Here is a 24,921-nt window from a genome sequence, read left to right as displayed (position 1 = left end):
AATCTTATACTTCTTGACCAGCCTAGGAAATGCAATTAGCCAGCAAGTATTATGTGACTACAATATGGTAGGCACCATACTAAGTACTAGAAGGAAAAAAAAATGGAGATAAAAATAACAATTCCTGTCTTCAAGGAGATTACATTCTATTCAGAGGAAAAACATGTATGTGTATAACAGGTACATTTGTAGAAAAAGATTTTCTAAAACGTTAAGGAAGGGCTGTAAATCTTAAAACTACTCAGACTGTACCTTAGACTATTTGGTATAGCTATTCCCTATTGTAACAATGGAGATACTTAAGAATCAGGAATGTATTGGGAACTTTTAAAATTACTCCACCCTACTCAGACATGCCTTAGGGGAAAATAAAGTTGTAAACTCCGGATTGAACAATGAAAGTCCCCAACTCATACCTTATAGTAAAGCTAGAACCTTAAGCTAGGTCTATTTTTAGATCTAATACAAAAAGGTGTTAAGTACCTGTAAAGATTAAATTAGTACCTAAAAGGTCAAGTGACTTACAACAAAAGGTAAGCTTAACAAAGAGGTGTGAAGTACTCAGAAGATTTAATCTAACCAGAGAAGGTGAAAACCAAAGAAGGTGAGAACTAAGAATGGGCAGTCCTGGAAAAAAGTGTTTAACTGTGATTGGTAGACGTGAAAATTTAGGGGAGGTGACATAAGAGAAAAATCTCTTTAAAAGGAGGCAAAAGAACAAGTTCAGGGACAATTGAATTCAGTTTGGAGAGTAATTTCAGTTCGGAGTGGAAGAACCCAGCTTGGAGAAGGTCTTGTGGTGAGTGATGAAGACTGACTCGCTCTCCCTTAGGCTCAGGCCTAGACCAACTGGCCTAGACCTTTTTACTGTTTGGCTCAGCCTGAGCCAGAGTAGTTTTAAATTAATTCTCTCTCTCTCTCTATCTCTCTCTCTCTTTCTCTTTCCCTTAATTCCTTCTTTCTTTATTAATTAAAATCTCCCTAAATCCCAGCTGACTTGGGTATTTTTCATATTTGGGAATTTCCTATGGCGACAACTTATTTTAGATTTTAAGTCAAAACACTAAAAATTATCGCTTACAGTTTTGGCATTTACAGGGCCAAGAAAAGCATTATCAGCTTGAAGGGCAGCATGGGGCCATTTAAATGAATCCTTTTAGCTCTTTTTTTTTTCCTGTCCTTTTTAGCCCTGGTCAGTATGGGACACCCAAAGATTATTTAGGACTTTAAAATGAAGTGTTTTCTGCCAATCTATTCCTTATCTAGGCCATTCTTCATAATACTACTGATATAATTTCATTCTTAATCCAATCTAATTGTGATGGACAATCCCCTTAGGTTCCTCGTATTTGAAATGAGGTGAATAGGGCTTAAGCTCTAAATCTGATAGTATGATACTGATAGTATGATAAATCTGATAGTATGAAGTTCGCTAGAGATTCTAAGAAAGTGGTACATTCTAGGCTTAAACGGATACCCTGTGCAAAGGCAAAGAGAAAAAAACCCCTCACATGTAGACATTAAAAAAAAATCTTTTGGTTTAGACCAAAAATTTTTTTTTCAAGAAACAAGTTATATTAAATGGCTCTTTTTAAAATTTAAACCCCAAGGAGATCAGGTGATCTAATCCAACTGAAGAGATTTCATAGCAGTCTTAGAGAACCAACTTCAAAAATAACAGATTTTATCCACAATTAGATCAGTCACCAGGAGGGGGAAGGTTGACATCATAAAACTTTTTTTTTAATTAAATGCACGTTTACCGTGCTATGATCACACTAAAAAACATTGCTATTTAGGAAATGGGCACTTGACTGGCAAAAGTTATTTGATCTGTAACAAAGAAATTCATTTCTCTAGCTATTTTTGTGGGCTTTAGTTACCCTGCTGGTTTTTATCATAATACAAAATAAGTGATAAATTATGGTGGGCACATCACATGCAACGCCCACATGTGATAGTTTACAAGAAGAAATCCTCAAAAAGAAGAGGGTATACATATGAAAATTGAGCAGGAAGCACAACAGGTTCTGTGAGCTGTTTCTCAAGCACCAAACTCACCATGGTTTTTGTTGGTAGAGACAAAATGGTGAGGTTCTATTGAAGATTGGTAAATGGATTTTTTTTTCCCCTCTCAGGTACAAAAAGTAAGAACACACTGCAGCCAAATTGCAACCGGATTGCTTCTCTAATGAAACAAAAGTAAGTCCTGTTAAATTGTAGACCTTTAGCAAAAATTAATCTGGTTGGTTTGCCATAAAGTTCATTAGTTGGCAAGATGGAAAAACAAAAAAGAAGGCATGCCCAGAGAAACTAAGTTCGTTCTTGTTACTAAATTATGCTATGATTTTTTTCATTAACCTGTTAAAAATTCCTTATAATTAATATAGTTGAATATTATTGCCTTTAGTTCATTTCAACTAGATCAGAAATGGCATTGGCTTTATTTTTTTACCTCAAATTTGAGAGAAATTCTTAATGCATTTTTTAATGATGACCAATTTTTATTATCATTACTTAAGAATCAAATTGGGTTTTGAGTGGTTGGTTTTTCCACTCTTTGGTTAGCTGAATGAATAGACTTGGCATTAGCTTCATTTTCTACTTCAAATTTGGGAACAATTTTTATGTATTTTTAAAGGTTAACATAAAAATTATATCACCATTGCTTAAGAGTTAAAAGTAAGTTTTGGATAATTGATTTCCTGGAGGCATAGAACTGGCATTGGCTTTATTTTTATATCAAATTTGGGAAAGATCCTTAAAGTATTTTTAAATGATGATATAAAATTTGCATAATCATTGCTTAAGAATTACAATAGATTTGGGACAATTGGGTTTCTTTCTATTGGTTTCCTGGAGGTATATGAACTAGCATTCACTTCATTTCTTATATCAAATTTGGGGAAGATTCTTAATGCATTTTAAATATCTAAAATTGTCATATTTGTTAAGTGGTTTGTGGGGTAGATGGGAATTTTTTGCTGTTACTTTCCTGAAGGTATAGAGGTGTGTGGTTCTTTTATTTGTCTCATGCCAAATAAAAAGTTCAGTTTTTAGGAAGAGGGTCTTTTTCTACATGATGCTGTTTTTATTGGGTCTCTGGTTCTCAAACCCTTTTAGAGCCTCTCTGTTGGGGAATTTGTAAATTAATACACACAACCTAATTTCACAACCTAAATAAGTGGACCTTTTACAAGTAAATTATTGTACCACCTTGCGCCCTACTAATGGTAATTTTGGTTCCCTATCACACAGTAAATGTAAGTTTCAGCTAATGATCAACTTTAGAGAGCAAATGTATCTAATGTGTTGGCTTCATGGAGGCCATATAGAACAATTCTGAAGAGAAGAATTTGTTGTAAAAGCAATGTCTATGGGGAAAGAAATTCAAATGCCAGAGAAAAATTTTAGTGGAATTAGTCATGAAAGGAAGAACTTAAATGACAGAATCTCAGAATTGGGAAGTATTTGATACAATCTCCTGTACATTTCCAACAAGTGACCATGCAGGGCTCCTTGAAAGACTTCTGTTGAGGGGCAACCCACTCCATGGGCAGCCCTAGGTTGGAATAGTTCTAACTGTTCAGGAGATGTTCCTTCTATCTATTCTAAATCTGCTTCTCTACAATTCAAACACAGTACTACCAGTTCTGCCCAGTAGAATGAGTCTAAATTTTAAAGCAGTTATAACGTTCCTCCCTAAGTTCTCTACATTCTTCTGATGTACTAAATTCTCTTTAAATTCTATAGAAGCCACTGATGAAAAGGTTAACATTAGGCCAATTCTAGATCTTTGAGGCATTCCATTAAAAATCTTCTTTCACATTGACTTCAAATCGAACTCTGTGTCCAAACCAGTTTGGAATTTAGTCAATAATAATACCAAGGATGAGTGATAGGGCTGTAGACCAGCAGCCCACTTTATTTTTTTATGACTTCTTGTTGTATTCTCTTAGATGAGTCTGAAAGCTTTAGGAATAGGTTGATAAGTGATGGATAGAATGTGTAAGATTATTTTTAATGATATGAAAGTCTCCCACCAGATATTGAAAATTGGTACCATATTTGACAACCTATATTGGTTAGCAAAGCTTTTCTCACTTTAAATGTTTGTGGGTTGTTTTTTTTTTAATTCAAATAGCTCTTTAGAGAATGACCAACCACAAGGATTGAATCTGGAGCAAAGATTGTCTCTCGGTTCAGACGATGAGGTAGACCTTGTGAAAGAACTTCAGAGTATGTGTTCCAGCAAATCTGAATCTGATATCAGCAAGGTAAAAGGTTAATGGCTCATGTGATGTGAAATCTTTTGACCCATAGGAGCACATAGAAACAAGGGGTAAAATATCTTTCCTTGAATATTATTCCCACACCAGTGATATGACATTTTCTTCTGGGGAATCATTTTATAAACATAAGAATTATTATAAACATAAGAATCATAAGCTTAAGCATTTGCCATTAAGTGTTAGTAAACACATTGCAAGATAATCTGAATCACCAGAGATTTGGCTATAAGTGGATGGATTTTGGGGCAATCCTAATAACTTAAAAAAACTGTCTTTTAAGGCAGGGAAGGATTAGGGCCTCCTTTGGTGGAGAATAACTCCACACTACCAAAACCACACATCCTTGATGGCATTAAAAATGAAAATAAGAAAATTGGTTTGACACCAATGATTGAGTAATAATATGTTTAGAAAGTTTTTTTGTGATGTGAATTTATAAATTTTCTATGGAATATCTTTTTCATTTTTAATTTGTTACTTTTAATAGGCAAAAACTTAGTAGAAAATAATAATAAATTAAAATTCACTAACATTGAAAGTTAGTGGCAATAAATTCAAATATTACTAATGGTAAAAACTAGAACAGATTATATTTATTCTAAAAATGATACACATAAAACCCAGTGGAATCGTGCATCAGCTATGAGGGGTGAAAATGAGAAAAAAAATGAGAAAGAACATGAATCATGTAACCATGGAAAAACATTCAAAATTAATTAAATAAAAATTTTCAATTAAGAAAACTTCAAAATGGGATAAGAAAGAGACTGAAATGACAAAACAAAAATTGTCAGAATCATCCATGGAGAATGCCTTTTGAATACTCCCTACTTCGATTCATTTCCTCAATTCACATAAAGGCTTAAAATATTCATGGATTTGTATATACTTTATCAGTATAGAGGAATGCCAAGAACATTAAAGAATTAGTAATAGTGATCAATAATTGTAACTAACATTTATATGCACCTACTTTAGTGCTAGCCATTGTGCTAAGACTTTGCACATATTTTCATTTGATGATCAACCTATAAGGTGGCTATTATTATCCCCATTTTTCAGCTAAGAAAACTGAAACAAATAAACTACTTGCCCAAGATTACAGAGCTAATAAATGTCTGAAGCTAGATTCAAACTCCAGTTTTCTTGTCCCCGGGGTCTGGTGCTTGCTATCCACCATACCACCTTGCTGGATCAGGATGATAACCCTTCTTTTAACTCAGCTATTTTATAGTGAGGTATATACACTGTATTTACCTCAAGGTATGCATATTTTTTTCCAGATTGTGGATTCCAGGGATGACTTGAGGATATTTGGTTGCTCACAAAATAGCCCTGGGTTTTCAGCAGCCATTACTAATCCAAGTTTGCCAGTGTCACAAAAGGTAAGGAGTTCTCTGTCCCTACCTACCTTCCCCAGCCCAATAAAAACCTTGAAGAATGGTTTTAAATGTTAACTTTAGCTTTGGATCGTGATTTTGAGATGGGTGACATAAAGACATCTCATTATCTTTTTCCTCTAAACCCTCTTCCCATTTTCTCTATTACTCTTGAAAAGCACCACCATTTTCCCCAGTCACTTGGGTTTGCATCTGCTTTCCAAACCTTTGTCTTTTCTATATTCACAATATTTCTCATATAATTCCCCATTCATATAATATAATAATCTCATATAATTTCCCCAGTAAGGCACTTGTGTTTCATATAGGCTATTGCAAAAATCTCCTAGTCTCTCCCCACTCCAACCCATTCTCCACTCAGCTGCCAAAATTATTTCTCTAAAGTGCAAATCTGACCATTTCATCTCTTGCTCCTCCCACCATAAACACACACATGTTCTTTATAAGTATTTTTTTAGTGAGATTGTTGAATTGAGAAACACATCCCAAAACAAGGTAGACTACGAAAATTCTTTCAAGTAGTCAAAACTTGTTATTAAAACCCCATTAGAATTCAAATAGTTATGAATCAACATTTAAAAAGAAATATAATAGCATAGTATTCATTAAATCTGAAGACACCTACTACTGGGATTAGAATTTATGATTCAACAAAAATGTCTGGGAAAACTGCAATCTGGCAGAAATTAGGTTTAGACTGGCATCTCATACCGTATACCAAGAAAAGTCCTAAATAGTACTGTAAAAAGTCACAAAATAAACAAATTAGAGGAATTGGGAAGGAAACAATATGCACCCATTTCAAAGGGGGAAAAATTCACAACCAAACATGAGCTTTGAGGAGAGGAAAGGAAACAAGCATTTATTAAACAACTTACTTAGGTGTTGGATGCTGTCCTAAGTACTTTACAAATATCTCCTTTGATACTTACAACTACCCTAGGAGGTAGATGCTTTTACCTGCATTTTCAGTTAAGGAAACTGAGGCAAGTCCAAGTTAGTTACATATTTAAGGTCACTGTGCCAGTGCCTGAGGCTGGATTTGAACCTTTGGATTTTCCTGATTTCAGGTGAATACATTGTCCACTGACATGAGGAAATGTACATTTGGGTCTACCATAAGTGTATATGAGAAATAAAACTAAAAGCATAGTAAAGCATAGTAAAGAAACATACTGAGAAATGGGCCATAATTGCACCTATCTGGAAAGGAGTAAGATTAGTTCATCTGTGGTTGGCCATTAATCACTGCTATTGTCTGAAGCTAGATTTAGACTCTGTCTTCCTGAAGCCAAATCCAATGATTAAACTAATAGAGATCACTGAAAATAAAATGGACAATTTTGGTATTAAAAAAATGTTAGCACAAACAAAAGCAATGCAACTAAAGTTAGAAGGGTAATAGTTAACTAGGAAAAAGTCTTTGCAGGAAGCTTTTTTTCTTTCTACTAAAGATTTCCTATCTAAGACATATAGAAAGAGCTGATTCAAATATATTAGACAGAGCCATTCTCCACTAAATAATGGATATATTCAAGTAGCTCTCAGAGGAAAAAATCAAAATTATCAACAAGTTTAATTATAGAAATTCAAGTTAAAACTACTCTGACATTCCTTCACTCCCCAGTTAGAATGGCAAAGATGACTGAAAACGGAAAATGACATTTGAGGAGATGTAGGGGAAACACACTAATACCTCAGTGAGGGAGTTATATAGCTTGTTCCAGGCATTTGGGATAATAATTTGGAACTCAGACCATCCTCTCCCAAACCTTTTTGCTTTTATATAGCAATACCACTACAAGACTTGGACCCAAGAAAGATTCCCAAGAGGGGGAAAGGAAAAGCATCTGTATATTTAAAGTTATTTATAGCAACTTAACATGGGAAGACTTATATGTACTGATGATGCAAAGTGCTGTGAACAAAATCAGTAGTAAAATTCATCCATTTGAAAAGTGCTTTGAATTCAAAAGGAGAGAGAACTTTGACTCTCTGGTTTATCTTGGTGTATTTGGTTTTGGATAATTTTTGGTTTTGATGTTTTAGGGACACATTTAGTGGAGTTTTAAAAGTCAAATGGGCTTATGAGTGATAGATGTTAAAGAAACATCATTATTTTTATGTTCTCAGCTGCTCCTTTTTTGGAATGTAGCATTCTGCTTCTTAGGAGAAATTGGAGATAATACCAACAAAGACAATGAAGAGAAATAATACACTGATTTCCTTTTACAGTCATGAAATACCTAATTTTCATTTCATTCTCATACCTTTCCCTTTTTTTCTAATTTCTCATCTCAAGTTTTGGTCATTCTAACACATTGGTGGTATCAATAAGTTGATTCAAGAATAATTTCTACATCAGTTTTTCCCTATTTGATATAATCAGCTTCATGTTTTATTTGGTACTGGCCATACCCAACACCACCTGAACCCCTGTATTCACGATATACAAGACTTATATGCATTCTATAAGCCTTTAATCTCTTGTTTATTATGTCTTAACCTTATTTTCCAACTCATTTTTCTCCATCCTCTCACATTTGCTCACAAGTTTTACAGTGAATTCACCACATATAAAATTATGTTATGCTAAATGTACACTAGTAATGGAGGCTTGAATGAAAAACAGGAAAAATATTTAAATACACTTTAGGTAGTTTACATAACTGAGGGGGCCTGGAAGCTCTTTGATTTAGTTATTGGAAGGTTGGATGTGATTTCTTATGCAGATCATGAATATTACACACAATTTCTTGTGGAGGCATATTAATAGTCATCCTGTATATTTGAGTTGTACTCTGAATTTTTTCAATTTCAGTTTATATCCTGTTCTACTCTTTAACACTCCATTGGGTGCACAGAAAACAATATGGAGGAGTATAATCAACCAGAATATGCACCAGTCATTGGGAAAATAATCATTTATTAATGATTATCTGTCCCCATGTCATCATCATGACTCCAAAGCACAATGCCTTCTCACTTCTCATTAGGTTAAAGTCCCAATAAGATACAACTGAAATGCTTTTAGTGAGTTATTTTTAGCATGAGGGTGTGAAGTTCCCTCCCCCTCGCCCCCAGTTTTATTTTTATTTAGATTTATCTTCCCTTCTTTAAATGCTATTTGGGAAATAGGGATGTGTCATTACAGGATGTTCTGTCATACTTTGTTTTTATTTTTGGTTTGGCCAAATTTTGACCAAGGGCAAAATAAAAATGAGGTGATAGGGACAAGATGATTTCAGGGAATATGAACAATCCAAAGTTTCTAGCTGGCTTTTGGAATAGATTTAAAGCCACGGTGTTTACATGGTGAAAGTCCATCTAACAAGGGCCCTTTCTGCTTTTATAGAATGGAAAAGACACCTTGTTTGAGATGTTAACCTGGGGCAGTGGACCTACATTCTAATATTGACTGTACCCGCAACTTGCCAGAGGACTATAGGAAGTTGCTTTGATTCTCCATATATGTGGATTAAGGCAATTAGAATTGAGGCTTTCTAAAGTTCTTTTCAGTTCCAGGATTTATGACTAAATATAAGCAATTTGGTAGCAATGGCTTTGAAGATTACAGAATATTTTGAGACAACTCTTGGAGGACCTTTGATGTCTACACTTACTTCAGGGTCCCCTCCCCAGTGTTGAGTGTGGCTGACCATGTGATTTCATTTGACCATCTTATGTAGACACTGCATGTGCCACAAATTCCTTTTGAGCTTCATCATGGAATTGCCACAGTCAAGTATTGTCTACATAGAATATTATAGGAATGGGTTAAACCCAGGGCAGTTCAGAACAACATAAGAAGGAAATTTATAATACCTCATCTTTCACCTACTGGCCATCAGTGTCACTTTCCCATCACGGCTATTTTAAGAAGGAAATTTAAAGAATTTAAACTAAGACAATAATAAACAAATAGCCATTGTAGTTCTCCGTACACACATCCCATATTCAGAGAAAACAACACAGGTTTTCTCCCATGCCTTAATCCGGGCTTGGAAGCATATAATATCACCAACCAGCAGGTGGCAGAGATACTCTTTTGTCATCTTTTTTGGGGTGTAAGAATACTAGATAAAAATATTTTCCTTTTCCTTTCTTCCAAAAGTGGAGGTGATTCTGGTTAAGCTAACATCTTCTTGATTGAATTGTTTTCTTTTGTCCTTCCTCTGAAGGGATAAAAGACAATTTCTTTGAAAATTATTTTCCTTCTTTATGTTCTTAACAAGAAAATGATTCTGCAATCACCATTAGACTTCAAAAAGAAGAATTTAGTGCCAATGGAGATTTTTAGGACTGAAAGAAAACCTTAAAATTCAAATCGCAAGTTTTAGGGAAGGTTTTGTGAGGCACAGGGATGCCATTGACTAAATAAAATAACATTCCACTTTCTGCTTTTGCTTTCCAGCATCTCTTAAGTCAGTCCTCTTAACACCTTGTTCATGTTTCTTTTCTCAACCATCTTTTCTACCATCTTTTTTTTTATAAGATTAGCATCTACATGGATGCCCTCATTCAGAAATGTGTTGCATCCAAGGTAATAAAATTCTAAAATTTCCCTTTAATTACAATGTTTCCACCATTCTAAACTCTCATTCTTAGTATGCCAATCTATCTCTTTTCATTATAATTTCTCCTTGAATCTTTCATGACCTGACATCCTACCCACTTTGACAGTGCCCTAGATTAGTTTGCATTAGCCTCTTTCTAGGTTTATCACACATTATTTTCCTTCACATGCTACGTTCTAGCCCACCTGGCCTATTTGCTGTTTCTCCCAAGTAAAAGCTTTTATCTCCTCTCTAAATTTCTTAGCACAGGCTGCTGCTGACTTATTCACTCTTTACTTCTTGGACTCCACCATCTACAGGTTTTGGATGTTTTTGGTCTCAAAAATATGAGTGATTGACAATAATTATGCAACTTTTGAGAAGAATATTATGAAAGAGGAGAGATATAGTGCTGTGGTCAGAAAGCCTGCCTCACCATTAGGAAGTCCTGGGTACAAATCCCTCCTATTAGTTTTTTACCTACCTCTAATATTGGGGGATACTCTATACCCTACATTACCTATTTTTGGGAGAGAGATACCAGACTACTCACAATATATTGGGGTTTGTTTGTGATAGTATTGGGCTTTTGACCTTGTAGGGATTTTCTGGAATGATTCTCCATATCGACAAATTCTATACTGGTTCTCTCATTGGATCGAAATGAGCCCTAATCCGATCCTTTCCAATCTATCTAATGAGACCTAACATCAGGCATTAAGGGCTAATTTTTATCATAGAAGAAGGTTTTGTTAATGATTATCCTCAATCCACTAGAGAAAACAGCCATTTTGTCACTGAATTAGGCTGTAAATATTTATCTGGGTTTGCTTGTTAGTTTTCCAGTGTGAGTTCTGCTCAGTTTCTTTGGAGGTGATTTTTGCAGACTTTCTCATCTGTTGATTCATTGAATGTTTGCGTACTGTTGCTTGCTGTATTACTGAATGTTATATAAGAATTGCTAGTGAGACCAATATGAGAAGTATGGACATGCCATTGCCTGGATCCAACTGTTCAGTGGACCTTCTTCCCTCCTCATCCACTGTATATCATCATCTTCTACTGCCCAACCTTCTGACAGATCAGGATTATATTCTTCTTAAGATCCTTTTTATTCTTTGTGTTTACCTTGAAGCTTTTATGTTTTTTTCAAGGAACATTTCATTCTCTCTGATAAAGAGGTGATGTCTTCCTTTAACCTTTTACTTCCTATTCTATGACATCATGTATGCAGAGTAGTTTCTTGGCAGTGACTAAAAAGCAAACATCAGATCACATGATCATAGATTTAGAGCTGAAGGGGATCTTAGAGGTCATTAAGTCCAGCCCCTTCATTTTACAGATGTCATCTTAGACCCTGAACAAGTCACCACTTAATTCTAACCTCTGTAGTTCTTAAAGTTCCCAGGTGTTTTTTTTTTCCCCCCTTCTTGTTCCTAGACTTTCCAAACAGGCATTGTCTCATGGGGTCTCTATTATTCATAGCAATCTTTACACCTCTTCTTGCTAGCTTGATCAACTATTTTTGGTTATCAATTAACACCTTCCTAACAAAGGTCCAAGTAAAATAGAAGCTGTTCACCCCTTGTATCTATTTGTGAGTGTGCACTGAGTTAATTGATCAATGATGTAGAACTGCTGGGGACTTCAGAGAGAGAGATGTAGTACAACTTCCTTACTTTAAAGATAAAGAAACTGAGGGTCAGAAAAATCAAATGACTTGCCCAAGGTCACATAGGTTATGAGAGAGAAGATTTGAATCCAAGTGTTCTGTGCATATGCCCCGCTCCCAGCTGAATCCAGTAACTGTACAATGAATACTTTTTTCTACCCCTTTCTATTTTGTCTAGGTGATTTCTATCCAGTCTTTTGACTTTGTTTCTGTATTCCACACTATCCTTCCTAATGACCCTTGACTTATATTCCCTCAGTATGGGCAATCCCTTTTAACATTTAAGATTTCATTGAACCTTGCACCTACCTCTGTAACTTCAAGAAAATCACCTTGTCTTCTTAGCTCTTGGTTTCCCCAATATAAAAATAAAGTGGGGTTAGGACACAGTGAGTAGGGTGGCACTAGATTATTTATAAGGTTTTTATAGCCCCAAATCCTATGATTGTGTGTATTGTTTTCTCCCTTTAAACTGAAACTACTAAAGATTGGAACTTTGTCTTCCTTGAGTGATCTTTGTACTCCTCTATCCTCAATGAGAAGCACTCAGCAATCTTCGTGTACATGAAAGTGATTAGCTATTATTTCATGATACATAAAAAATCCTGCTTGCAAGACACAGAGAGTGCCCTCTAGATCAGTGGTTTTTAAACTCTTACATGATGGACCTCTTCGGTAGTCTGGTAAACTGTATGCCCCTTTTAGAATCATGTTCTTAAGGATATAAAGTAAAATACATCGATAACCAAAGCAATTTTATTGAAATGGTTATTATAATATAGGCCAATAAGGGAGGTTACACCCACCCACAATGGTGAATTGGGAAGAAAGAGAGAAAGGGTTGAGAATGAGAGGGGAGAAGAGATTAATCTTCCCCCTCAGTGAAGACAACCTGAGTATGTCTCCCTGAGGGACAGAGTATGTCTCCTCAGAGAATGGGTTTGGGAGGTGGAGGTTAAGGACTGGAGGAGAGGGCTTTGGAGAAATGACCCACTCCTCCCTTCTTGATCTTATCTGTTATTGAGAGGCAGGATAGATTTTCTTACCTCTGAGTCCTTCCAGTACCCCAACTATCACTTTTCCCTTTAAGATCTGTGTTTACTCCTTAGCAATGGTCTTGAGCTATTCCTCCTCTTTAGGGAAGAGGTACTGTTTCCCCCAAATCTTCAGTCCCCTTCTTTGGTGTTAGAAAGTAGGCAGACTTGATCTAACTAATAACACTTTAATAGAGAACCACACAGGGAAGGGAAATTGAAAGTTGGGTAAGGAAAGTGGGTAGCAGGAGTCCCTAGAGACTGGCAGACTGACCCCCTAATCTTGGGGGTCCAGGCCCTCAGCCTTGACCCCTCTTCTGGTCAGCTGCTGGTTGTCCCTACTCTTGAGCTAATCTGCTTTAAATTGCTGGACAAATTGGGGATAGAGAGGTGGAGAAAATCCTTGGAGATGATTTTCTCAGTAGATGCCTTCTTTCAAAATCTAATCTCCAATGTTTGAGATGAGCAAAAGACTTCCAGGGATCACTAGGAAGTTGTTGGCGTCCAAGGAGAGATCTCCAGCCTCTGAGATCCTCTAGCCATGCTCTTAGCTGAAGGAGTGAGAGTTGAAGTGGCAGTTTTGAGTTCTATTCAGTCTCTGTTCTCATCCTAGAATCCTGGGTCTCTTCCTTTCTGCCCCCCCTACCCCCCACATGGGCTGCTTCTTACTTTACTGGATCAGATTTCCTTCTTTTGCATCTTCCTCTCTTACCTTATGAATATATTTACAAAAACAATTCATGGAAGAGAGAGAGAGCGAGAGAGACTAAGTATTAGAAGCTAAAAAGCATTTTGTTTTGTTTTCCTTGGAATAGAATCCCTTTTAACTAACAAGGCTCACCCCCTTCTCTGGTTAAAGAAATTCACTGGGAATAAGTTCAGTTCTGTTAGAGTGGCCCCAAGCATTACTGTAACATACATATACATTATGTGTGTGTGTGTATATATATAAGTATATACACACAGACACATATACATAATGTATGTATGTATGTATATACATGTATGTGTGTGTGTATATATATATATATATACACACACACACACACATACATACATAAACCCCTGCACACATCCTTGCAGATCATTAAACACCAGGTCTTTAACAAAATCATAAAATTTAGAGCTAGAGGGCCTTAAAGATCAAGTATTGAAGACTATCATTTTAGAAATGAGCAACTGAGCCCCAGAGATGCTAAATACCTTGTTCAAATCACCTAGGAAGCAAAAGAGCTAGGAGATGAAGGGCCTTGAGTAAATCTTTGGATTCTTCTTTTAAATCTCAACTACTGAGTGTGAAATCAGTAATCTTGAGTTTTATTTGGACAAAGGAATTTGATGTTTTGTTCATTCCTTTTATGGGCAACTAGGTGACAGGGAGCCAGGAAGATTCATCTTGATGACCTGAAATTTGGCCTCAGATACTTGCTAGCTATGTGACCATGGGCAAGTCACTTAACCCTATTTGACTTACTTTCTTCATCTATAAAATGAGCTGGAGAAGAAAATGGCAAACCACTCTAGTATCTTTGGCACGGAAACCAAAAATTGGGTCGCAAAGAGTGAGACATGACTGAAACAACGGACCAACAAAATATACTTCTTTAATAATTCCATTTTTTAGAATCTGGATAAGTAAATCCATTTAATTTCTGAATATTTCCTCCAGTGATGCAGATCATACTTCCTCTATAATTTAATTTAGTATAACATAGTCTGCTTTACAAATGAGAAAGTAGGGCACACTGAAAAATACTGGAAATTCTCCTGTCATCTTAACTACAAATTTAAAAGTAGCTAGCTAACCCTGGGCTGGGTCTTATGAAAGGAGCCAAGGTGACAATAATCCTTGAAATTTCATAGATCCTAGGCAAAACTAGCCATAAGGGACTATTCTTGTGACTTAGCTAGTTGATTCTTGCCTCTCTCAAAGTGTTCTGACTTCACTGTCACACAGTATGAAAGAACTCAATCACCTTTTCTTCACTCTTAGACAAAGACATCCCAGGCTTCTATAAGGCTTTGCAAGACCTTCTAAATGCCCTTTAATCTTTTTAAATACCCAGTGTGAGGTCAACGTGCCAGATAAGTTTCTCCTAGATTCACACTTGGAGTCCTGTAGCTGGTTCTTATCTACAAAGAAGGCATCTCCTCCTCAGCTCTCTGACTCCTGGCATCCAAATGGCAAATTGTACCCCTTTGGCCTTGACCACTTTTGGGCAGCAGTAATTGTCTTACTTTCCTGAAGTTCTATGGGATTATCCATCTGATGCTTCATTGCTCTATAATTATTACTTTGTGTTAATTTGGTTTCTCTATCCAAATTCTAAACTTCTTGGGATAAAGCCCTTGCCTTCTTGATTTAGGAGCATTCTTTACATTACTGGACACCTGGTAGTTTGGTTGATGAAGTGGTTGTCTTATTTTTCCTTTTGTTCCCTGTCAGGGAAATAGAAGGATATGTAAGTGAGTACATCTGTCTGTGTGAGTCCCCTTAGCTCTTTCGCCCTCCTCTTCTGGATCTGCCTTATATTTTGTTGATTGATTTCTCTATCTCATCTGTCCAATAAGTCAGGTGTGCCCTGAGGAGCTTTCCGGTTAAATGGTCTTGCCAGCTCCCATTTCCAATAGTGTGGGTTTGAGTAAGGTCAGAGCCCGACTTTTTCCAAAAGTTTGATGCAACCTGGTTATTTTCCTTGGCCGGTTTCATAACTAAGGAGAGAGCTGGGCTGGCAAATAAGTGTTTAATAACTTTCCCTATGGTGGAGAATACGGAGTTTTGGGGAGACAGCTGCCCTTCCCCTTAGTTTGGGACCTGCTGAGCTACTTTTACCATTTGAACAAAAGGAAACATTTCTTTGAAATAAAATAATTTAGGATTTATGTGGCACTTTAAGATATGCAAAATATTTTACATGTAATCTCATACATATCTCATAAATATATACCTAGGAGGTATGTACTACTATTATCCTTATTTTACAAATCAAATAACATGTTAATAGTCACATAACTAGTCATCATCTGAGATGGGGGAAAAGGCATTATATATAGAAGGTACTTGATGTTACTTTAAATGGAAAGTTATAGAAATCATATATGAAGCTGGAGAACATTAGAAAAAAGGAAATATTTTTATAAATTAATTTTTAAACCCTTATCTTCTGTCTTAGAATCAATGTGTATTAGAAGGGCTAGGCAATGGGGGTTAAGTGACTTGCCCAAGGTCACACAGCTAGGACATGTCTGAGGCCAAATTTGAACCCAAGACCTCCCATCTCTGAGCTGGGCTCTCAATGTACTGAGCCACCTAGTTGCCCCCATAAATGCATTTTTTAAAGAACTTTGCTATATGTTGTCCCCTATGGAAAAGCCTTCACCAAAATAGTATTCTGGTATTTCTTGAATACTTCTTGTGATGTGGTGCTCAAATCAGCTCTGATTAAAAATTTATTCAATAAACACTTTTTAAGCATCTATGCTATGTTAGGCAATAGGTATACAAAGACCAACAAGTAGCCTTTGCTTTCAGAAAGCTTATATTCTATTGGGAGATGATATTCAAATAAGTACATTTAAATATATACCATGTAAAATTGAAAGGTATTTGCAAGGATACTAGTTGCTGTGGGAAATCCAGAAAAATGCTGGCATGGAAGATCACATCAGAGCAGAGCCTTGAAAACAGGTTTCTCCCAAAGGGTTTGGGAGTGGGGGAACAAAAAAAAAGGTGCATTTGCACCCTGGGCTGACAGACTGTACAAAAATCCTGGAGAAAGGAAATAAAATGTTTGTCCAAAAAACAGAATTAGTCTAGTTTAACTAGAATGCAGAAGGGGATTAATGGACCAATAAGTGTGAAAGAGTAATCTGGAGCCAGTTTTGAAGGGCTTCCAATGTCAAACACAGGATTGTTTATTTTATACTAGAGGCATTTGAGAGCTACTAGACCTTCCTGAGTAGCTAAATTATGTTGTCAGAATTACATTGTAGTTTAAGAATATTCATTTGCCAGCTGTGTAGGGGATAGAGGGGAAACTTGACGTAGGGAGACCAGTTAAAAAGGTAGTATAGGGGCAGCTTAGTAGATAGAGTGCCTAGACTTAGAGTTGGAAGGTCATGGGTTCAAATTTGGCCTCGGATTCTTCCTAGTTGTGTGACCCTAGATAAGTCACTTAACCCCAGTTGCTTGGCCCTTACCACTCTAATGCCTTGGAACTAATATTTAGAATTGATTCTAAGACAGAAGGTAAGGTGTTACTGCAGTAGCCCAGGTAAGACATCAAAAGGGACTCAACTAGGAAAGTTGTATAAATTAAGGAATTAGACACAAACAGTTTTATGGAGATAGGTACAAGCACACATTGTTTGAGGACTAGGTGTTTGCTCCAACACACCCTTGAGGAACAAGTGCATGTTCTATGCATAATTATGGAAGACTTAAGAATATTAGCCATATGATTTGATGTGGGACAGGAATAAGGAGAAACAGGGAAATGGGGATTTCTTGGAGACTGTGAAACTGAGTGTTTGGAAGGATGGCAATAAACTCAACAGAAATAGAGAAGTTAGAAAGAAAAGGATTTGAAGGAAGGATGAGTTGAGTTGTTTTAGATGTGCCAAGTTGAAGATGTCATTGGAGCCTCTGGTTTGAAATGTCCAGTAGAAGAGTAGGGCTAGATATATACGCAGGACAAATCCCAACTTAATGTTCCCTTGAAAATAGTTCCTAGATCTGAATGTAATATTATCTATGTTTTATTATATTTTTATTTATTTTGTTAAATATTTTCAAATTACATTTTAGTCTGATGTGGGCCAAATGAAAATAGGGCATTGTATCTGACACCTCTGTATTAGAAAATTAACTGGGAAAGAGATACCTTGTCACATTGAGGACTTGTTAAGTAAATACAGTCAGTATGATTCTGATTTCTTCTAGCATGATTCAACAATATACCAATAAGAGTGGAAAAGGCAAATGATAGGGTGATGATCTGGCAAGACATGAATGGATGACAAGACAAAATTACAAAGTGGTTTGAGCACAGAGAACAATGTATAAATAATTGAAGAGTGGGAGGAGAGGAGAAGAAAGTCAGAACAGAGTTAGAGAGTAGACTGGAACAATGCTGAAAACTAAAGGGAGTAGACATCATGATGAGGACAAAAATATATTAAGTAGAAATGAGGGACAGGACAAAAAGATGGATGGATAAGAAGTTATAGTTAGAAGAACTTGAGATTTCTTAATACTGGAAGTAGAAGACTGATGAGAACAAAGTCATGACTGCCCTTGTGTGTGGCTGAGATGAAGTGAAAGATTAGGTGAAAGGAGATGAAGTTGGGCAACTGAAAGTCCAGTGTCAACGGCCATTAACATGCAAAATGGCATCCTCAAGTATATGGGCTGGGGTTGGGATGGAGAAGAAGGTTGTGATCCATGAACTAAATGCCATCTCCTCTCCAAGATGCAAATCTCTGAACATTTCTACCCCACAAGAAACTTGGACAAGGAGGAAAGATTGTTGAATGATGACAGCAATTGAGGGTCTAGAAGTGGCAATGGGGGCAAAGGAATATGCCTTCTCCTCCTCCAGGCCAAATGTGTTGAGATAGTATGGAGCAATATACATCTAGAATTAGGACGGGGAGAGCAGAGAAGTAAGGTCTTCTATGGGAACCGAGTCTATATGAATATGAGATGATGGATGATGTATAAGAAGAAAAGGTCTAGGATATGAAGAAATATTAAAAATTCAAAGGAGTTTCCAAAAGACTAAGAGGAAGGAGGAACAAAGTCAGATGGAAAAGAACACCAGCAAGTGAAGGGAAAATCATTGAAATGATTTTCATTTAGAATAGCCAGCAATTCTGTGTATATATGTATGGCTGCAGCAGCTTTCCTCATAGAAAAGATTTTCAGGTGACTGACTCTCTAGTCCTGAGCTGGTTTTAGGAAGCAAGAGTCTAGGTCCTAGGGCTCTTATCAAGAGCTGAATCTAGTCTGATTTACCTTCTTGTGACTTCCATCCATTGGTATTTATTCTGTTGTATTATGAAGCTCCCCATTATTTTAATAAACCAAATGATAGGTCATTATATCCACATCGTAAACTTCAAGAGGAAGTTTAATGTAGTCAATAGACTCTGAACTTAGATTCTATAAGATAGGAATTCAGATTCTGCTTCAGATACCCACTAATTGTGACCTTGGCCATCACTTAAACTCTCTGGGTCCCCAGTTTTTTCTACTGCAAAATGAGATAATTAGACTTTATGATCTTGAACCATCCCTTCCATGTTTGAACCTATGCTATAATAATCCTCTGGTGATGCAGATCACAACCAATCCATGCCTACCCATCCTGATTACTTTTGCTCACATCCTTCTATAAATGTACCAGAGCAGGTTCACCCAACAAACCAAGGACTGTTCAAAATATCCTTCAACTCATCTCTGTCCTGCTGTGACCGATCTTTTCCCCCCTGATCTTCAGAAAGTCAATCCCATAAAAGTTACAAAGAAGAAATGCAATCTCTCTTTTAATGTTTCCTTTATGCAAAGAACAGAAAAGACAATTGGAATAGATTATTTGATAAAGATTTATGTTGATTGAAATGTATTTAAAAACAGCCATCCTGTTCCAGACATAGTAAATAAAGAACTTCTTGAATTCAAATCCAGCTTCAGATACTTACTATCTGTATGACCTAGAGCACCCCATTTGCCTCAGTTCCTCATCTATAAAATGAGCTGTAGAAGGAAATAGCAAACCACTCTAGTAACTTTGCCAAGAAACCCCCAAATGGAGTCAGGAAGCTTTAGATGTGTCTGGAAGCAACTGAATAACAACAATTATGTTCCACCTTAAGTGGTATCTTCTTGAGACTAAACATCCCTGATTTCTGATATAAAATATGTTATAAAACCTTTATGGACTTGTTTGCCCCCTTTTCAATAAACTCCAACTTAATATTCTCTTAAAATAGTTCCCAGAACTGAATAGGCTACTCTGACATGTGACCAGCAGAGACAATCCTCTCCCTTGACCTGCATAATCCTTATTTGCCAGAGAGCTTTGGCCAAGTCATTTATACCATGTCAGATACAGTATCATTGGCTATAAAGAAGGGCTATAAATATGTGCCCTGCCTACTTCATAGGATAGCAGTGAGGAAAAAATGAGAAGGTATTTATAAAAATGCTTTGGAAACCTCTAAGTCAAGGTACAAACGTAAGGAGGTGTTGTTATCTCCTGAACTTTGAATTCAATTGGGCGCAATTGGCAAGACATAGAGCAATCATGCATTTTCATATTACAACAACTACCCAATTTTCACAACTTTATGCCACCTAGAAGATAATCAGACTATCAAAGGTATTGTTCTGACATCTGTATTTTTATGGGGTGTGCTCCCGCTGGGCAAAGTGCCTAATTTAGCTAAAGTACTCTGTAGTATGACCTTCTTCCTGGCTCCACAGTCTCTCTCTGTACCTCTCCTCCTCAGCCTTGCCCTGGAGAGGAACTCTTTAACATTCCATAAGTATAACCTAACTTGGACTCTGCTCTAGAACCATCACCTTAAATATGCATGCTTGACAGGGCCCTACAGGGCACGTTATCCTCCCCCCCCCCCTTTTCTCCTTTGCAGGACAGACATTTTAAAGGTTGATAGAAATTTCAGATAGATTTTTCTTTTCTTTGGAAGAAATCACCCCAATTATTGACCCACGGGATTTTTCTCTTTTTTGAATCAGAAGATAAGAATAATAGCTAACATTTAATTACTTTGAGGTCTGCATAGAAAGTACTAGACAAACAGACATATGTATGTACATAAATATAAAATCTCATTTGAGTTTCCCAGGAACCTTGTGACACAGAACCAATTTCTATTCCCATTTTATTTATTTTAAACCTTACTTTCTCTTCCTTGGAATTTATATTAAATATTGTTTCTAAGGCAGAAGAGCAGTTGAGGGCTAGATGATTGGGATTAAGTGACTTTTCCAGGGTCACACAACTAGGAATTGTCTGAGGTTAGATTTAAACCCAGGACCTTCCTTCTCCACATCTGGCTTTCTATCTACTTCCCCTACCATCCTTATTTTACAAGTAAAGTAACCGAGTCAAACAGAAGTTAAATGACTTGCTTAGTAGGTTCATAAAGCCAGCTCAGATACTTTTTTTTTAACCCTTACCTTCCAACTTAGAATCAATACTATGCACTGGTTCTAAGGCAGACAAGTTATAAGGGATGGGAAATGGGGGTTAAGTGATTTGTACTGGGTCATACTACTAGGAAGTGTCTGGGACCAGATTTGAACCTAGGACACCCCCCCATCTTTAGATCTAGTTCTCAATGTTCTGAGTCACTCAACTGCCCCCCAGTTCAGATATTCTTAATTCCAAGACAAGCATCCTATCTACTAGGCCACCTAGCACTGGAAGAGACATCAGAGGCCATCTGGTTTCAATACTTCATTTTACACATAAGAAATTTGAGGTGACTGATCCAGCATAAATCTATAGAGTCTGTATCCTAGGCAGTACTGATGCCAAAGGCGGTACATTTTCCACCATACCGTGTGGCGCTCTTGAGGCATAGCGTGTGTCTCTAGCCTGAGACACAGGACTTCTCCTAGCCCATAGAGTCCATGTCAGCCTCTGGTTCCCTAGTCCTTGCCTAACGTAACTCTTTGAATAGATGTTTCCACAACTCAGTTTTCATCCAAAGGAAAGTGTTCAGAAAATTGGTCAGTCTACAAACAAGTATTTATTAAACTCTTATATTTCAGGTACTGTGTTAGTGGAGCTTCAGAGACTAAAATGAAACAGCCCTCACCTTCAAGGATCTTACTTAGGTGGCAAATCTCATTCAGGTCCCTATTTCACAGAATAGAACAAAGAACCAAAACCCAATTTCTATTCATCAGTTGAAAAAAGGAGGCACCTCCTTTAAGACAGCAAATAAAAAGCATAGGATCTATTCTGCTGAAAGCTTTCTTGGTGATGAGTCAAGTCTGGAAAATTAATATGGCTCAAATCTTCAATAAAGCTTCAAATCTGGCCTCAAGCCTGTAGGCCAAGATGGCCAAAAAGAAAAATAACAAATGTAAATACATTAATGTCTAATTGGTCTACAACCCCAAAGAGATCCAAGGAAAAAGGACCCATAGGTACAAAAGTGTTTAAAGCAGCCCTTTTTGGGGTGGAAAAGACCTGGAAACTTAGAGGGGTGCCCATTAACTGGAGAGTGACCAAATGTTACAGTATATGAAATGAAGCAAGCAGAACTGGAATATTTTATATAAAATACTGTAATACTGTAATATTGCAATATTGTAATTTTTGTAAATTGTATTTTTACAATTTTTACATTTTACAAAATTTTACAAAAATTACAATTTTACAAATAATATTGCAATATTGTAATAATTGTAAAAAAATGCGATACTGTAAAGATAGAAGGCTTAGGAACTCTGATCAACACAATGACAAACCACAGTTCCAGAGTGCTCGCGAAGAAGCATGCCCTATATACCTCCACCTAGAGAGGTGACGGACTCAGAGTATGAATTGAGGCATTTTTCTTTTGATATGTCAAATTTGGGAATTTGGTTTTGCTGGACTATAACCTATTTGTAACAAGTTTTGTTTTTCTTGCTTTCTCAAGGCAAGGAGGCAGAAGGGAGAAAATTAGGAACTGGAAAGCAATTTCAATTTAAAAATAAAATGCTTCTGGTGAATACTGGTTGACATTTTTCCTATTTCCATCCAGCGTCACTAAGACCTGTCTCACTTTGTTCTGTTCCCCATAGGATGTCTGTCCTCTCAGCAGCAGTCCAACTGTAGAATGCAGTATCAGCAAACCAAAAATTGAGTTGGGCGTTTCAAGAGTAAAATCTTTTCTCCCTGTACCTAGAAATAAAGTCACCCAGTGTTCTCCGAACACCAAAAGAAACAGCAGCAGCAGCAGCAGTAATACAAGGCAAATAGAAGGAAATAACTCAAAAGAAGAGATTTGGAACTCACGCCAAAATGTGCAAATAGAAAAAACACACAAATAGATCTACCTACAACTTCTCACCATTTACTTCCTCTGTATATTTCATACAAAAACCAAGAAAAAGAGATGTAAATAGCTTTTTAAAAAACTGCTTCATTGTAACATATTATATGCTTATGGGACCACGATTCAATTTCGATGTAAAGAACTTGTTTATAGCCAATGTTTTAATTACTTTTTTCTGAAAATTCTATAGGATTAAACTTCAACAGCGAGAAGTTACACCAACTTTTCAAGTAGTTTTCTATTATGAAAATTGTAATAGCTTAAATTGAAGATATTCAGGGGTATCACCACAGAATTATCTGTATTCTGTATATACTTACTCAATGAAGTTCATATATCATTGCATACTATGTGGTGCAAAATATGTATAGCATTAGCATAGAACAAAATGTACATGCAATTTATAGACAGAGATCTTGATTTTATCTTTACTTGATGGGGAGTGATTGGAATGTGGCAATAACAAATTATTTGATAATACAACAATTTCTTTCCATTACAAGCCATATTAAATATTTTGACTAACCACAAACTCTGCCTGTTAAATTTTGGTTTTGTGTTTTTCTTATATTACCTACATTGATAATTGGTTGCATCATGTATATTAATGCTATGAGTTTGCATCATGACTTCTGTAAAGAATGAAATTCTAATGCAATAAATATGTTATCTTTTTTATGATTTTTCTGCTCTTAAATGGATATGAAAAATACCTACATTTCCAAATATATTTAAAATGTAATTTAAAGAAATAATTCTAGAAATGATTTGTAGTTTATCTACATTGGATCCGGTAAAAGGAAAGCTAATAATGACAAAGTAAATACACTAGCTTTTTTTTTCCTCTGGAATTACTGATGAAATATCTGTTTCATACAAATTATAATAAATGTTTTACCCATATCCATACATTAAGGTAAATTATTTTTCTGCTTTAAGCATTCCACTCAGTTCATTTATCCTACAAGTGTCTTGAGTATCAGCAATGAGAATACAAAAATGAAATGAACACTTATGTTTGTTCCCAAGATCCAGATAATTAACCTGTCATCTTGGCCTGAATTTCATACCAATCTTTTCTTTTCTTCCAATAAGCTAATGTACATAAAGCCCTCTGTACCAACATTTATTTATATGGCTGGAGCTAGGTGGCACAGCAACCAGAGCATAGGTCACCAAGGAAGGAAGACTCGATTTCAATCTAATCTCAGACACATACTAATTGAGTGACTAGGCAAGTCATTTAACCTCTACCTGCTTCATAAAATGGGGAGAAAACACCTACTCCTCAGATTTGTTGAGAATAAAATGATAATGGTTGTAAAGCTCTTTGCAGATTTTCAAGTGCCACATAATGCAAGTTATTATTATTTTAATCTTTTGACTCTTCTAATGGCACTTCATTAGCTATTTAGGAAACAGAAAAGTGGGCAAGTGACTTTCCTTCCTTAGTTTTTAATGCCTTCTAGTAGAATAGCAAAGCTTTCCATGATCTTCCTTCCAATAACGATCAACTCAATAGAAAATGTAGAATATGATTTTATTCTCTTACTAGGTAACATACAATTTCCTATATCCTGATTAATGCAGTTAGTCAGGAGCAATTAAAACCTATTCACACTTACATGTTCATATTTTAAATGTATCTTCAGTAAACAAATACTTTTCTGCTTTTTAGTGCAGATAAAAATCTCATGCCTAATTTGTTTTCTCATACTTGGTATCTGCATTTTCCTTATAAAATTAAGTCTAAAACGTATAAAACTGAAGAATTATATGCAAAGTTATTGTTGGAATTGATGAAAAGCATGGATAAGTTGTTCCTATTTAAATACAAGTAGCTCCATTGATATTGTATTGAGCTTTACAAAGAATCATTATCCATGT

General features: G+C 36.2%; 1 protein-coding gene across 2 annotated transcripts in view; it reads left to right on the top strand.

Annotated features, from left to right (window-relative positions):
* The window catches only part of CTTNBP2 (cortactin binding protein 2), a 182,490-nt gene extending 158,775 nt beyond the window's left edge, over positions 1 to 23,715 (top strand). For both annotated transcript variants that reach the window (XM_007504190.3, XM_056799583.1), the window contains 4 exons: positions 2,139 to 2,202; positions 4,145 to 4,277; positions 5,576 to 5,677; positions 22,781 to 23,715. In XM_007504190.3, the coding sequence (XP_007504252.2) occupies positions 2,139 to 2,202; positions 4,145 to 4,277; positions 5,576 to 5,677; positions 22,781 to 23,029 (548 nt within the window). In that variant the 3' untranslated portion in view covers positions 23,030 to 23,715. The remainder of the gene's footprint in view (positions 1 to 2,138; positions 2,203 to 4,144; positions 4,278 to 5,575; positions 5,678 to 22,780) is intronic.
* Positions 23,716 to 24,921: the final 1,206 nt, after the last annotated feature.

The sequence above is a fragment of the Monodelphis domestica genome, chromosome 5, assembly GCF_027887165.1.
Source record: "Monodelphis domestica isolate mMonDom1 chromosome 5, mMonDom1.pri, whole genome shotgun sequence".
In the NCBI taxonomy this organism is placed as follows: Eukaryota; Metazoa; Chordata; class Mammalia; order Didelphimorphia; family Didelphidae; genus Monodelphis; species Monodelphis domestica.
This window is presented reverse-complemented; position numbering and strand designations above follow the sequence as displayed.